Here is a 14790-nt window from a genome sequence, read left to right as displayed (position 1 = left end):
TCCTCCCATAGGTTCGGTGCAAAGGTAACAGAAAAACCGGGGGCTTTATAAAGACCCGCTTTGGATCACTCTGTCTCGCTGCTTCGTTTCATTTCTTCGGTTTTTCTTGTTTCCTCCAACACACATCATCAAAATGCCCAGCAAGAGGAAGAAGAACAAGCGTCGCATGAGGAGGGTGGTAAGTGGTCGCAGGCGCTCTTTATTTAATCGCATCACGACCGTATCTAAAATCTCTTGGATTACAATAAACCATGAAGTCAAGTGAGTTTGATACAATTAGTGAATTTTTTCTCCTTTGAAGTACCTTTTACAGTTCGTGGTGGTAGTAGTTGTCTTTTCACTGTTCTTTGCCAAAAAAAAAAGAAAATAAAACCTTGTAATTGTGTACTTTACCCATAATGATCGTTGAACAGATAAAAAACGATATTGTTCATAATATATGTTGCAAAATTCACGTTTTACACTGTTTAAAAACTCAAAGCTTTTAATACCATGTTATATTTGACTGGACACATTTACAGTTTATTCTTGCTTTTCTTGTGACGCACTCAACTCTTGAGGAGCGCTCCAAAGCTCCGTGCGTAAAATAGCGCAAAGATAGAAGACTGTGCCAAAATATCTATGCCTGATAGATTATGTCGAAAATTACACATTCAACTTCTAAACACTTACGACACATCTGGCTTTGCTATTAGGTGCAAGAGACAAAGACAACTATTCCCTGCTTTGTTTGACTCCAGTGCGCCATGCGCTCCGAGCGCGTCGTGCTTCATATGATAAAAGACTGTACAGGGGGCTAGGTCAAAGGCGACCGAGCTTTCTTTTAAATTATTTAAGACATTTCTCACCCAAAAGGCTTCACAGACTCAGACTTAATGGCGATTCCAAGCTTGTGAAAAGTACCAGTTAAAAAAAACAACAAAAAAACAACAACATATAAGTACATAGGCCCCCACCTCACATACACTTACAATGCACGCGCACCATCTTTACTTATAATAACATGCTGCTGTATTTATTACCACCAAATCAAAAATAAAGGAACAACAATATCATGATAAATTACATTACTGACTCCCTGCCCCCCCCTGACCCACTACTATTAGGTAACTGGGAGAAATTCTAGTTCTGAACATTCAGTGCCCAAATAGAATTAGTGGGTGTGGCAAGGAGGAGAGTTGGGGGAGGGGTGTTTAATGAGTGAGAAAGTAGCAGGGAGGCTCCAATTGCTCAGAGGCCAAAGGTTATTTCATCATCAAACAGTATGTTCTATCATTTCATTTACAAACATAATAAGTAATTGTTTCAAGCTGTGCCTTAGTTCCTCATTTCAGTTTAAAATGACCACTTACTTCACTACTAAAAGCTGCAGAGCTCAGTTTGACCTCCCTTGAAGCTCAGTCCTTCAGCTCAGGCAGCTGTGGAGTTTGTTGCACCCCCCTCCCTTCTTGTGTCTGCCTTAAGCCTTTGGTAGTGTGTTGACTGAAGGAATGTCTTGCATTAGTTTGCCAGATTGGTGTCTGCACAGTCTCTCTGATTCTATCGGAGGCTGACAGTGACACTCAGATAAAAATGGGCCCAGAAGTCACTTACAGCTCAGTGTTATCACCAATCAGAGATATCAGGGGGCTAGGAAGGGAAGGAGCTGCTGGACACTTGAAGACGTCAAGCTGAGTACTCCTCTTTAGCACTCACACCTTGGTAAACAGTGGCTGGGCCTACTGAGAATTTCACACAGCCTGAGGAAAAAAAAAAGACAATTCATTCAATTCATTGATTCATTTTAATTTATCTATTATCCTGTGGTAGTGAGGTTTGGATTTCTAGGCAGCGAGCTATTTGTGGGCTGAGGTAAGGGAGGGGTTGTTTTGACGGCAGATAGCTGGACAGGCATATGCACACAATAGTGTGTACGCGCACACACACACACACACTCACACACACACACACATACACACACACACACACACACATGCACCGTTGGCTTACAGCATTGGTCTAACACTGCGAATGCCTAACTGGCTGTCGGCCTAACAAAAGCATTTTCGGGGAGTGATTGTAACCTGATTATAACCTGATTATGATGTGATTAGGCCCACTGTCTGGCCCCCGGGGCACCCATCAGTGCTGCTGACTCGCACGGTTTCCATTCCCGCTTCACCAGACATGTCAGGACCGCTCTGATTCAACTAATTAGCTCCTATTATCTAACTAGCTTTGCTGGGTCCACTCCCAGTTACCCAGCCCCTCCCTCCAGTGGTCGGCGCTTCTAAAAAACCCATTAAAGCCCGAGGGGTTTTTGTCTAAAGCTGAAAAACAAGTTGGACCTGGCTGGGATGGCATCCCTGGTATTCCTGTGGACAGAAATGCACTAGGATGAACAACAAACTGACAACATCAGTATCTGAACTAGATGTGGTCCTAAGCAACAACTAGACCCCTTAGACTCCCATTTTCCTCAGTAATAATTCATCCTCATTCTTTATCAGTTTGCTTTACACAGTGAACAAGTGCCTTTTATGTTTAATACCACACCATGGTGAAATATTCAAGAGAATCAAGTGGAAAGATCAAGTTTCACACTCTTCTCAGCTTTTAAGCTTTATAAAGATTAGATGGTAAATAGAAAGCATGACATTAATCTAAATTAATTTAAAGGTCCAGTATGTAGAATTTAGTGGCAATTTAGTGGAACGTACTTGGCAGAAATGGAATATAATATTCATAAGTATGTTTTGATTAGTGTATAATTACCTGAAAATAAGAATATTTGTGTTTTCGTTACCTTAGAATGAGCCCTTTATATCTACATAGGGAGTGGGTCCTCTTCCACATAGCCCGCCATGTTACGCCGCCATGTTTCTACAGTAGCCCAGAATGGACGAACCAAACACTGGCTCTAGAGAGGGCCTATCGCGTTTTTCTTAAGTTTCATGACCACCGTAGGTTCTCGTACATGTTTGGAAGGGATATTCAGTTGGTTGCAATTTAAATGCACAATCAACACATAAAATATCATTGTCTGAAGCAGAGTGAGTGATAGCGTTAGGATGAACACATGAAAAGAAACTTAAGCTTAAATCGTAGCTCCCACAAGACATCAATCATTAACCCCCGATTTTTTTTGTTTCTTTTCTCCCTTGCAGCAAGCCCAGAGGAGAGCCCTCGAAGAGCAGCATGCAGCCAACCCGCCAGTCAAAGCGAGCCCTGGGATCGCAGTGAGTGTGCCCCCTGCAGCAGCCCCAAAGAAAGCGGTTAAAGCGCCGGCACCAGTACCAGCACCAGCACCAGCACCAGCACCAGCACCAGTAGAAAAGATCCCAGAGGCAGTACCCATTGCTGTCCCCATTGTGGAGACCCCCAAAGTAGAACCAGAACCTGTTGTGAAAGAACCTGTCGCAGAGCCCGTCCCAGTCGTGGAAGAAGCACCAGAGCCTGAGGCTGTGGTGCTGGAACAGACTCCTGCAGAAGTTGAGGTTGAAGTCCCAGCACCGGTCACTGAAGAAGCACCAGTCGTCGAGACTCCACCAGTAGAGCCCTCTGAAGTTGATGGTGCCATTGTACAGGAGGCCGAACCTATCATTTCCGAAACAGAACCAGTACCTGAGGTAAGAACTACTTTATTTTACATCTGATAGATTCTGGAGGTAGTTTGACTGTGGAATGAAAAGAGAAGTTCAGAAATTAGGTCTTCAATGGACTTTCCTTAATCAGTGGAACAGTAAAACTTGTAAAGGTAACAATAAGTACCCCAAACTTTCTCATTAGAAAACATTATTCCCAATGGGTTCCTTGTAGAAAAACAACACATTGGGCTTATTGTTAGTCTCATGAACTCTTGCTGTGTGATTCTTAAATATTTTCAGGTTCTTCTGTAGGTCTGGTGATAGCTCCTCAAAGGCAATTTAGTCTGCAATGGCTTGTCTGAATAACTTTTTATCACATCTCACCAACTTGCGTCTCAGCGCAATGAGCTGTGTAGGGTTCAGCATGTACCTTCATTAAAAGTGCATGCAGTTGCCAGGGAGAATCTCTTCCATCAGTTGAGATGCTCATTGGTCAAATGTGTTATATGGAAATGTCCTGATGAACAAACAAGCTTCAGTAGGGTTTTCATGCATATGGTTGGCTTTTTGCGGTCTGTTTCTGCATATAGTTTGACAGTCTAAGTTGGAGTTTTGTGGAAAGACCAGTTTAGGTGTCGGTTTGCTCAAATAGCATGTGCTGTGGCTGGGTGCTTATGGGAGGAGAGAGGTGGAATTGGTAGGGGGTGGGAGCCAGAGGGAACAACGTGTTCCATTTAGCAAAGAGGTGGAAAGTAGAGAGATTGTTGGCTACATCAGTGGAGACTGGGCAGAGCTTTTTCAGTAGTCATCATATATTATCACATACATCTTATTTGCCTGTGTTAATAAGCACATGTCTTTAAAAAAATATTACTTATTTTTGAGAATGTTGATTGAATAAGATAAAGGGAGATAAAGGGTTTGGTGTCTGAAATACAGTCCTACAGTATGGTTAGCAGCATGGTGTTGGACTGAATTTTTTTCATTTTATCACTGTGATGTAAGAATGCCTTCTACTTTATGGCACCTTGTAAGATACAGTATGCTATCAATCAAGTTGAATTTTGTGGTCAAGTCTGTCCTCCATTGTATTTAAAGTTATACATGGTTTTTGGCTTTTTATTTTAGCTTTTGTACAAGCTCCGTCTATCATTAATCTTCCATCTTTATTGCAATTTCATTCTACAAAATGCTTTGTACAAAAGATATTAATGTGTCCCAGCCAACTAAATGTAAATATAGTTTTTAACCTCCATATCTACACATTTATATTATGGTCTTTATTATAAAGTGTCTTTCATGCAGCCATCATGCACACATTTTGGGAACAGAATGTTCTGTTTCAGCCAGTAGACTGCAGGCTATGCGCAGACGCACACACATGTACATCCGTGTGCCTGAACTCAGTGCACACACACACACATGCACACACTAAATTCATAGTCTTCCCATAACTGAGCCATGACCACATATGGTGCACATGTATGTGCTCACATGTGCGTTAGCGTGCATGTCGAGTGCATGATGCTGCCCAGGAAGGGTGTGAGAAGGGACAGGGGGTGTTATTACTACTATGACTTCACAATACTACACTGTTCTCCAGTAATCCTCTGTCACCCCGTCCAGTTCACAAACATGTCATTTGGTTGGAGGTTTTGATTGTAATCACTAACCCCTAAGTAAGCTCTAACCACTGAGCTATACAGGACCAATAAAGACATTTCTATAGGAGATGGACTGCCCATCATTGTGTAGTTGTTAAGCTGTGGCAGTATCCACCCCCTCTGTCCCTCCGTCCGTCTGTCCCTCCCTCCCTCTCCCCCTCCCTCCCTCCATCCCTCCGTCCCTCCCTCCCACCACACCACTCATCTCTCTCTTCCCACCCCTCTCGCCTCGCTTCTTCTCGGCCCCTTCACTGCTTGCAGATGTGCGAGATTCAGCTCAGGCGCTCACAAATACGCTCAGACACTTGTGCTCCTTTTTTTGCAAAATTGAAAGTAGTCAGTGCTGGCTGTAACTGCAAACACATACAGTAGGAGGTTAGATATATGGTGCAAGTGATAATACTTTTATTAACATTTCTCAATTTTGACATTGTGGAACTTTGTTACTGTTAAAATTTTCTCACTAACACGACATAAACACTTAAGGCCACAGTTCTGCAAGAAAGCGCTTATTCTGTGACACCACTTGTGAGGCTACAGTAGGCGACACTCGGTCAGTTGGTCAATAGATGATTGAATCAGAGGCCGTATAAATGGGGCTCGTATTCAGCTGGCTTTGGGGCCAAAGTGAGGTGGCCCCACCGCTCCTGGATGTTACCACGGAGACTCAGGTGAGTATAAACTCACCACATCCAATCTTAAGACCTGTTGAGTGTATTTCATTTCTCTTTGGCCTGAAGCGATGGTGGGTGGGTGCGGCTCCAGCTGAGGCTGAACATTTTGTACCAGCTTGCTCCCTCTATACTCCCCCTTTCTGTCCCTCACCCCTCTTTCCCTTGTAAATTCACTCCCCCTTGTCACCCTTCCTTCCCTCCTCCCACTTGCTCCTTTCGCTCTCCTATCTCTCCTTTCTCCCCCCCCACCCCCCTCCTCCCCCTCCCTTCTCTTCTCCATTCCTATCCTATGGTGGCCTATAGGCCCTTATTAGTTTGTCTACTCAGCATGTGCGCTCGTTCATCCATGTGTGCTCCTTTTATCATCGGGTCTTTGCTGGGAGCACTGGGAGGAGACAGGAATGGGTAAGGTGGGATATTGAGTTCTATGTTGGGACATGAGTAGGGGTCGTTTTTCTGTGTGCACAGTTGTGTAGTTTAGCCTTTGGAATTTTGTGTGCTGTAGAGGAGCTTACAGGCAGCTGTCACAACCTTTTTAAAGTCTGTGACAAATTTCTAGTGAAGGGATGTCTTGGGGTACATTTGCTTCCACTTTGATCTGATCACAATGAACATACTGTGTACATCATGCTTGCAAATGATGGGTGATCATATTTTCTTTTGCCACATTTGATACGGTGACCAGAGTGAGAAAATAGTGGGCGACAAAGATGTGTGAAGTGGTATTTCTTACATTTTCGGACTTGGTTGGAAAAATGATCACCTTGTGGCAAAGCACGTGAGGGCCCCTAACCCTCCCCCCCAATGTCCAGCATTCCTACACACATGTACACACACATGCAGCCCTCCCCACATTTCCTGGCAACTTTTATGGGTTTGTTTTCTGAGACACTATGGGGCTTTGTTAGGTGAAGCAAGTCAAACCAACAGCCAGAACATCCTCTTTCTGTTTTAATTTTGAGTTATATGTGACAACTCTCCTTTACCAATTAGAATAATATAACCAAGCTTCTGTTATACTTTTTTTCACTTTATTTGCACGTATCTTGAAAAGATCAGTTCTTCCAAGGTGGCAAAAGTTTCTCTAAGCTTTAAATTAGTTGTCAGAGATCCTGAAGAATCCAGAATATGTGTTAAGTGGGTTTGAACACAGAGTACATGATACTATGATCTACACTATGTACACTATGTACTAGGTACGCTGTGTTCTTCTCTATGGGTTAAAATGGTATGTGTAAAAGGTGGCTGTTCTCAGATCAGCTTTGGTTTGTGCTGAATTTGCCTTTCAGTTGGGTTATTGAGGCAGGAGCTGTGCACAGATGAGTTTGGTACACAGTGTTCCGCAGCTGGGAAAGGCTGGAGGGGGTGTGTATATATAGACAGCACACGTGTGTGTACGTACATGTGTGTGTGTGTGTTGTAGTGTCAAGAAAAGGAAGGCCTATAGTGAGTCAACCCACCCCTCCCTCCTTCCTTCCCCCCTCCTTTCTTTCCCCCTATACATCCCTCCAAGGCTATAGCTGCAGTATATATTTACCTTTCTCTACTATACGTGCATGTTTGTCCACTTGACTTTTGTTAAGAAGTTAAAATCTTCATCATCCCCCAGTAGCAGAACTCGGAAAAAGAGGTGATGTTCAAGTAACTCGAGTGTAACTTCAAACCTCCTTCTTTGAGAGTTTTCATGATTTTGGCCAATGGGCGATTGGTCTGTTCGTGACTTAGTAGCAGCCTGCATGCACTAGACTTGTCCTACATTGGAGACAGGCTGCTACAAAACAGGTTAAATAATTTATTATTGGACTACGAGGATTTACAATATTTATGCACTGCTCCCCGTGATTGCCACTATGGCTCAATGCACATGGATGCACAGTGGGCGGCGCCTGTGGCTACTTAGGCTGCCGCCAACTGCTCCAGTAAATTGGTGGCATGGCTGCAAAGAGGAAAATATGGGTGACTTCTACCATTATCTGGGCATTTTTGTGTCTGGGAAATAAAAATTTCTATGAGAAATGTAAAAATATTATGACTTAAGCAGGATAAATGCTGGAATTTCTCTCTCTGAAGGCATCATTCCGAAAAGAAAGACATTATAAAAGATGTTATGATAGATGTGGTAGTTTTTTGGAGTGAGGACCTGATGACGAAGGTAGTTTTATAAGGTGCGTAATACATTTTCTGAATCTGAGCTGAATTATAGAAGGGGGCGAGAAATGGGCGTTCCAGCTTCCTATTATGCAATTGGTTGTAACATTCCTGTAGGATGTATAATGCACCTCCCCTCCTCCCAAAGTGAAGCAGCCCTCGCGCACAAAGCATACTCTAAGGAGAGTGTGTGCAGTGGCTTTGTGTGTGTAGACCGCCAGAGTAAATTTATGATCTGAAAAACATTCTGATTTCCTTTTTTGGACACAGTAAACCAGATAAGTCTCTCACAGGGTTTTCTCTATTAAAAGCCTCAAGGCTATTTCAACTATAGTACAGTTTGACTGACAAAATAATGAGTAGAAGATCGTTTCTGCTTGGGGCACATTTTTAGGACGGGTGTGTACGCCCCTTCCAAAACCTTACCTTACCTTTAACTGTTAGAAGCAGTAAAACAAAAACAAGAGGATTGCAGCAACGTAACATGAGTTTTAATTGCTTGTAAATGCTTTTTAATATATTCCCAAGTGCCTTTTTTAACGAGAAAGACTTTCTGCCAACTGTGCTCTGTTTTTATGAGATAATATACATGTATATCTTTGTCTTTTGTTGTTTTGCTGACTTGTGCATAAACTCTCTCTTTTTCCTTCATAGATCACACCCCCAGCTGAGGCTCCAGTGGCGGCTCCTGCTGAGATTGAGGTAAAACAAACCTGCATTTCATCCTTTTCTCAGTACACAAACACTCACACGCTCAATCCCCCCTCTTTCCGTCTCTAATGTCAACTTCATCAGGCAGTATCTTTGGTATAAGCCCGAGGCACATTGAACAGGTGTGAACCAGCTTAACTCAACATGACAGATTTCAAGTGGGACCTGCTTTGATTTTTGAACAGGTTATTTCAGAGACAGCTTTAAATGCTTTGAAGATGGGAACCAGAAGCCTACAAGCTAGAAGAAAAGAGTTTTTTTGATTAAAAACACGATTCCCTCTACATTGATAAAAACTAGCATTGCTGTGGTGAAGTGGATTTGGGTTTCATTAACTGTTCTCAGAAAAATAAAGCAAACAAAAATAACTGTTCACATTAATAATCGGGCTGACCGCGCTGTGCCTTTAAAGAAGCATAAGAGGGTGCATTCATTGAGAACAGAAAAATTCAACTCCACTTACACTAACACGTTTCACTGTGTAACAGTGGTGCGAATGACAACATACATGAAATCACAGCAGAACAGTTTCCATTTGTGTCTTATAAAGTTAGAGCAGCTGTACAACAGACAATCCTTTCAATGGAAAAGTGTGAAATATTTCTATGAGTTAAGCCACACCTTAACGAATAACAGCCACACTTTGTGGTCGACCATACGCCTCAGGTCTGGTTCTCTTATATAACTTGGCTCACCTGTGCCAAATGCTTTCAGGGAGGAAAACAAACAAACAAACAAACAAAGGCACATGTACAGATTTACTTTCATGAATTTTTAAATGATTAAAACCAAACAACTCAACTCACAAAAGATCTTACTGATGTTCATTAGAGACTACAAATGAAAGAATAAAAGACTAAAAACAAACTAAACATGCAGTTAATATTTTTTGTTATGTAATAAGCTACAGTTAAGCAAAGCAGCTAACTTTAACAGGTAAACATCCATTGTTTATTGTTTTATTCATGTGTACATCCATTAATCTATCCATCTACCTACTGATATTTTATCTATCCATCCATTCAAGTCATAAATAAAGAGTTTGCCTGGTTTCTTTTGCACATGCAGTCGCACGATGTCTGCGAGCCAGAGCCCGCAGTGCAGGCCGAGGTCTTGGCAGAGGAAGAAGCAGTCACTGAGGCTGAGGTGGAGGTGGCCGTCACAGAAGATGTCACCATGTCAGAACCCGTAATCGAAGCCACTGAAGAACCAGTGGTAGAAGCAGTTACCAGTGACCAAGTTCCTGCCGAAGCAGAGCCCGTTGCAGTAGAGGCGGTTGCAGAAACAGCAATGGAATCGGCGGAGGAGGTCGTCCCAGTTCCACCTGAGCCAGAACAGGTGGCTGAAGAGGTCGCCAGTCCAGTAGCCCCAGCTGAGGAGGATGAAGCTGAAGTAGAAGTGTTGGCTGAAGAAGAAGCACCTGAGGTCGCTGCTGAGCCTGTTGCAATCACAGAGGTACCACATGAATAAAAATAATTTCATCTGCTTTCTTGAACTTTCCTCTCCTCTGAAGAACACCAAATTATATTAGTGCATTGAAGAAACAGGTAGCCGTTTTCAAACACAAACCTTATTTACATGTATGTCCAACCTAAACTAATCATCAGATCAGCCAGGTGGTCAAAAGTGATGCTTCCACAATGGCTTCATCTGTTTTCTGGCATGTTTTATCATTTACATAATTTCATTCAAATTTGAGTAAACAGCAGAGACTAATGACAAACTGTGCATTACTTTTTTTGTGTCAGGAGGTTCCCGCCCAATCTGTGGAAATCCCAGTGGTGAGTATTTTTTCTTTTTTCCATAGAAATTTTGATACATTTTACTTATTAGCTTCTCTAGAGTGTCTGTTTTGCAGCTTCTGATTAACATGTTTTCTTTGGCTACATTTGCATGTGTCAGGCAAATTATTTACACGACAGTTTCTCTCGTCTCACCAGGTGCCAGACACCGTCCCCGAGGCTCCGGTAGAGGAGGTGGAAGCCCCCGTAACTGAAGTCAAAGAGGTATAAAATGAAATCTTAGACAATGTTAATCTACATTTTGAAATCAGAGTGTTAAGCGTCTTGGAATGCTTAATTTGTGTGTGTGTGCTTCTCCCTACAGGATGTTGCTGATACGCTGGTTGATGACTTTGTTGTCACAGAATCTGTCACAGCGGTGGAGATTGCCATTGCCGAGTCTGCTGCTGTCCAGCAGGTGAGAACTGCACAAAGAGGAATTTATTGTTAGATACTACAACTTACACTTAATAAGAAGTCACAATAAAAATGGCATTTCAGTGGCAGATTGTAACAAAAATGTGTAATCCACTGTTAGACAAACGTCATTTTTCTATTTTATTATGATGAAATAGATGAAATCTGGTTCAGTTGTTTGTTTTGAAATGTCATTTAAAGATCAGGAGGATTGTATTTTCTGTATTTCAAGCCATGTTTAGCAGTCCATCTGTATATCTATCATGCTCATCCAGTCTTTTCTAACCCACTCCTCGCTCTGCTGCATTTAGGAAACTGTGGCCATGAACGACGCTGTCATCGCCCAAACAGAATCTGTAGATGTCACCCCCACTGAGCCTGAGCCCGTGCCTGAGCCCGTGCCTGAGCCTGTGTCCGTGCCTGAGCCCGTGTCCATGCCCGAGCCCGTGCCTGAGCCCGTGTCCGTGCCCGAGTCCGTGCCCGAGCCTGCTCCCCCTGCAGAGGAAATGATCGTTGTGAGTTACTGTCACAAGCCTTTATCATTTTTTTACAGACATTATCTGGTTCATTATACTGTGCAAATGTGTATAATTATAGCCTGACAAATAAATTGGTGTATCTTTGTGTATGATAAACAGCACATGTAATTTAAAACACATAAGCAGTTTTAAACCACCTTATTAAAATTAGTGTTCCCTTGTTACTTTCCTCCCTATTTTAGCTTTCTTCTGTATGTCTCCTAACCGCCTCTCTCTCTCCTTTCCTTTCCTTTCCTTTCCAGGATGCCACTGCTGAGCAGAAATGTCTGGATGTGCTGTCAGAAGAGCCAAAGTCGGAAATCTGTGACATGCCATGTCAAATGCAGCAGCTCGCTGCAGAGTCTGTGCAGCTCAATTCAATGGTAACGGAATTTAATGGATTTAATGTGATATCCAAAATATATTTAGCTCCTCACTAAATCATGTTTTTTTTATTAATACTGGGGATTTTTCATTTTATTGTTTATTTTTCAGGAGATGTCAGTGGAGACAGCGCTGAATGGACACATTGTTCCAGAGGTCTCCATTGAGGGCTAGATCCACACCACACAGCTCAAAAGACCTTTTTTTGTCTTTGTAAGTTGAGATTTTAAAATGCGGATACATAAATCAGTCCTCCATCACATAAATCTTTTTTTTACTCTTTTACTATGTCGTTAACCTTTAAAAGAATCACCACCAGCCACCAACCAAGCCTCTGACATCTCCTTTGTCTCTCTCAGATTCCCCTCTGTCATTTGGAAGACTCAAAGCTTTACTGGGAGTCAACCGGCTGACCCTTTTTTATTATTTAGGGCTTACGACAGGATCGCCGGGAAATTGAAGGGACATCCACACTTTGAAGTGCCTTTCCTGCCCTGGTTCCTGTCAAAAAACCAAACCAGATGTCAACATGCCAAAACTGCTGCATTCAAAACATCAGATCAGACTGTAGTCATAAGTGTGCAGAAATGGAAACATATTGTGGCTCCTTTTTAATCTGTATTTCTCCCCAAAAGTATGTACAGTGAATTTGCATTAGCAGTGGAAGCAGAAGTGATTGAGAGATGGAGATTCCTCAAACAAGATAAATGGCAGTGCCTGGTTATTTCTTACATGTTCCCATCTCTCCAGAACATCTCTTTCCACTACACATACACTCAATGCATGTGAATACCGTAGCATTGATGAATGTGGCTATAATTTCTACTTGGGCCTATGTTCATAAGGATGGGAGGGAATTTTTTTTGTTTTTTTTTTGTTTTCTTGTTTCAGACAGACAGATTTTGCTCGTTAGGCTCTTGTTTCTCAAAGAGGCACAGTCTTTACCTTAGCCTCCGTTTCTGTCCCCTTCTCTGTCCTCCAGTTCTCCTCGCTGCCTCAACTAAGTGCCATTGCTTTACATTAGTCTGATGCTAAAACACATCCTACAACTACAGGTGAAAGGATTTATGGCCACTGGAGCCTGGAGACAGACAGATTTTGAGGGGATGAGCTTAGAGGTCATTTTCTGTTTCTTGTTTTTTTTTTTTTTTTCCTCCTTTTCTAATTCATTTTGTATAGACCGTATGATGTGCTACAGTTTTGTGTTCAAAGTCCGATTTCTGGAGGGGAGATGTGATCTGATGGGCGGGGTGGGGGGGCTTGTAGTAGGCTGACTTGATCACCTTTGAAATAAAGCTGTAACTCATCGTGATACCTGAGTGTTTTACTTTCTATGCACTATTACACACATGTAAAATACACAAATATGTTGAAAGGCTACAGAGAAACTTGAAAAAATATGTTAAATATATATTTGTGTTCATTTTCCAAGTCAGCTCTGTGCTGGCAATAAAAAAAATCTTTTGGTAGCTTTTAAATAGGGAACTTTTTTTGTGTGGTTGTCCAACAGTAGAGGCACTGTTTTCTTTATTGGTCACAAAACACAACATGAAGATAAACTCTGACCTGAAAAGGGAAGAAAATATAATAAAAATATTACATTCAATACCAAAGCACACTGAGAGCAAGGTTTCTGCTACATCCAGCTGTTGACACTGGAAGCAAAAATGAGAAAAATGACTCCTTTTATGAGACCAAACAATAAGGTCAGCATCAATATTGAAATACATTCTTATAGTCTCATAAGTTACCCCAATAAGTGAATATCATATTGCCACTGTGAAGCTCTCATTTTGATTTTTAGATGCCATCATTTAAAATAAGGACAACGAAACACCAGAATATTTGCCTCAGATCAAAAGGTTTTTTTTAATTATTTGTTTTTGCATTGAAATCTACATTCATATTAGTATGACGTAATTTGGTACAGTAAACACTGCCGATATGTGGTTTTGCATTTCTCCCTCTTTTATACTATGATCATACTGTCAAAGTGAGTTTCAACTGAATTTCAAGCATCAGTTTATTCTTTTCTTACTTAGGTTTACTGGCCCCTCGTGTTGGAATTTCAACAAAATGTCAAAATGCAAAAACAGAAGCAGTGTTCTCAGCAACAGCTTCAGCTCTGCTGTAGAGGAGAAAATGAACAAAAAAAGTAAAAAAAAAAAAAAAAAAGAAGAAGAAAAAAAGAAAAGACAGACTAGACAAATAATAAATGCATACCACATAGCAACAAGAGAGGATATATATTTGTAAAAGCACATTCGTATTAATAATAGATGCTTTGGAATGAAAACAGCAACAAAGAGGCTCATTGTGATCAACCAACAACTGTCCCACTTGCACTCAGCACATTCCACTTATATATTATCTGAAATCTTAACTTGTGCCATTAATATGCACGAATACATGTCATTATAACCCCTGACCCTCCCCAAAAAAACCATAATAATAAATAAGAAAACAGGTGATTTGATTGGTCCATGAGGTAAAATGTGAAATAAAAAAAAAAAAAAAAGCAAAGTTGGAAAGGTTTTTGAAAAGACAAAACATATAGGAAAACACTAATGTTAAGAAAGAAAAGATTGTGAAACAATATAGCATGATGTCCAACAAGGTTTCATTATTTTCCCCTAGAAAGGAACACACACACACAAACACACACACTTGCATACTCACATGCGCACGCACACACACACACACACACACACACACACACACACACACACACACAAAAAGACACATCATTCATCCCCAACTGCCCAGGCTGTAATCTTACAAAGCCACTTGATGGATGATAATATTTTCATATTTACAACGAAGTGGATGATTAACATGACAAAAAGCTTGATACAAACACAGAATGAACCCCCAAAAATACAATAAAGACTAAAACCAATAGCAACCAGATTAAATCACCATATTCT

General features: G+C 41.4%; 1 protein-coding gene across 1 annotated transcript; it reads left to right on the top strand.

The window, feature by feature from the left end:
- On the top strand, nucleotides 1–13105 carry LOC121904173 (calphotin-like). Its single transcript, XM_042421752.1, has 11 exons — nucleotides 1–178; nucleotides 3147–3608; nucleotides 8707–8754; nucleotides 9832–10218; nucleotides 10512–10544; nucleotides 10704–10769; nucleotides 10870–10962; nucleotides 11273–11476; nucleotides 11743–11862; nucleotides 11975–12076; nucleotides 12223–13105. Exons 1-10 carry the CDS (start codon nucleotides 134–136, stop codon nucleotides 12035–12037), a joined length of 1521 nt encoding a protein of 506 aa, XP_042277686.1. The 5' UTR covers nucleotides 1–133; the 3' UTR covers nucleotides 12038–12076; nucleotides 12223–13105.
- The last annotated feature ends 1685 nt before the right edge of the window (nucleotides 13106–14790 follow it).

This window comes from Thunnus maccoyii, chromosome 9, assembly GCF_910596095.1.
Source record: "Thunnus maccoyii chromosome 9, fThuMac1.1, whole genome shotgun sequence".
NCBI lineage: Eukaryota > Metazoa > Chordata > Actinopteri > Scombriformes > Scombridae > Thunnus > Thunnus maccoyii.
The sequence above is the reverse complement of the archived record's forward strand: the minus strand, read 5'-3'. Positions and strand labels throughout refer to the sequence as shown.

Excerpts from the sequence above, each read along its gene's own strand:
- LOC121904173 (XM_042421752.1), top strand. The coding sequence starts at position 134 with ATGCCCAGCAAGAGGAAGAAGAACAAGCGTCGCATGAGGAGGGTG. Across the intron at positions 10,219-10,511 it reads AGCCTGTTGCAATCACAGAG|GAGGTTCCCGCCCAATCTGT; the intron begins GTACCACATGAA and ends TTTTTGTGTCAG. Across the intron at positions 10,545-10,703 it reads AATCTGTGGAAATCCCAGTG|GTGCCAGACACCGTCCCCGA; the intron begins GTGAGTATTTTT and ends TCGTCTCACCAG.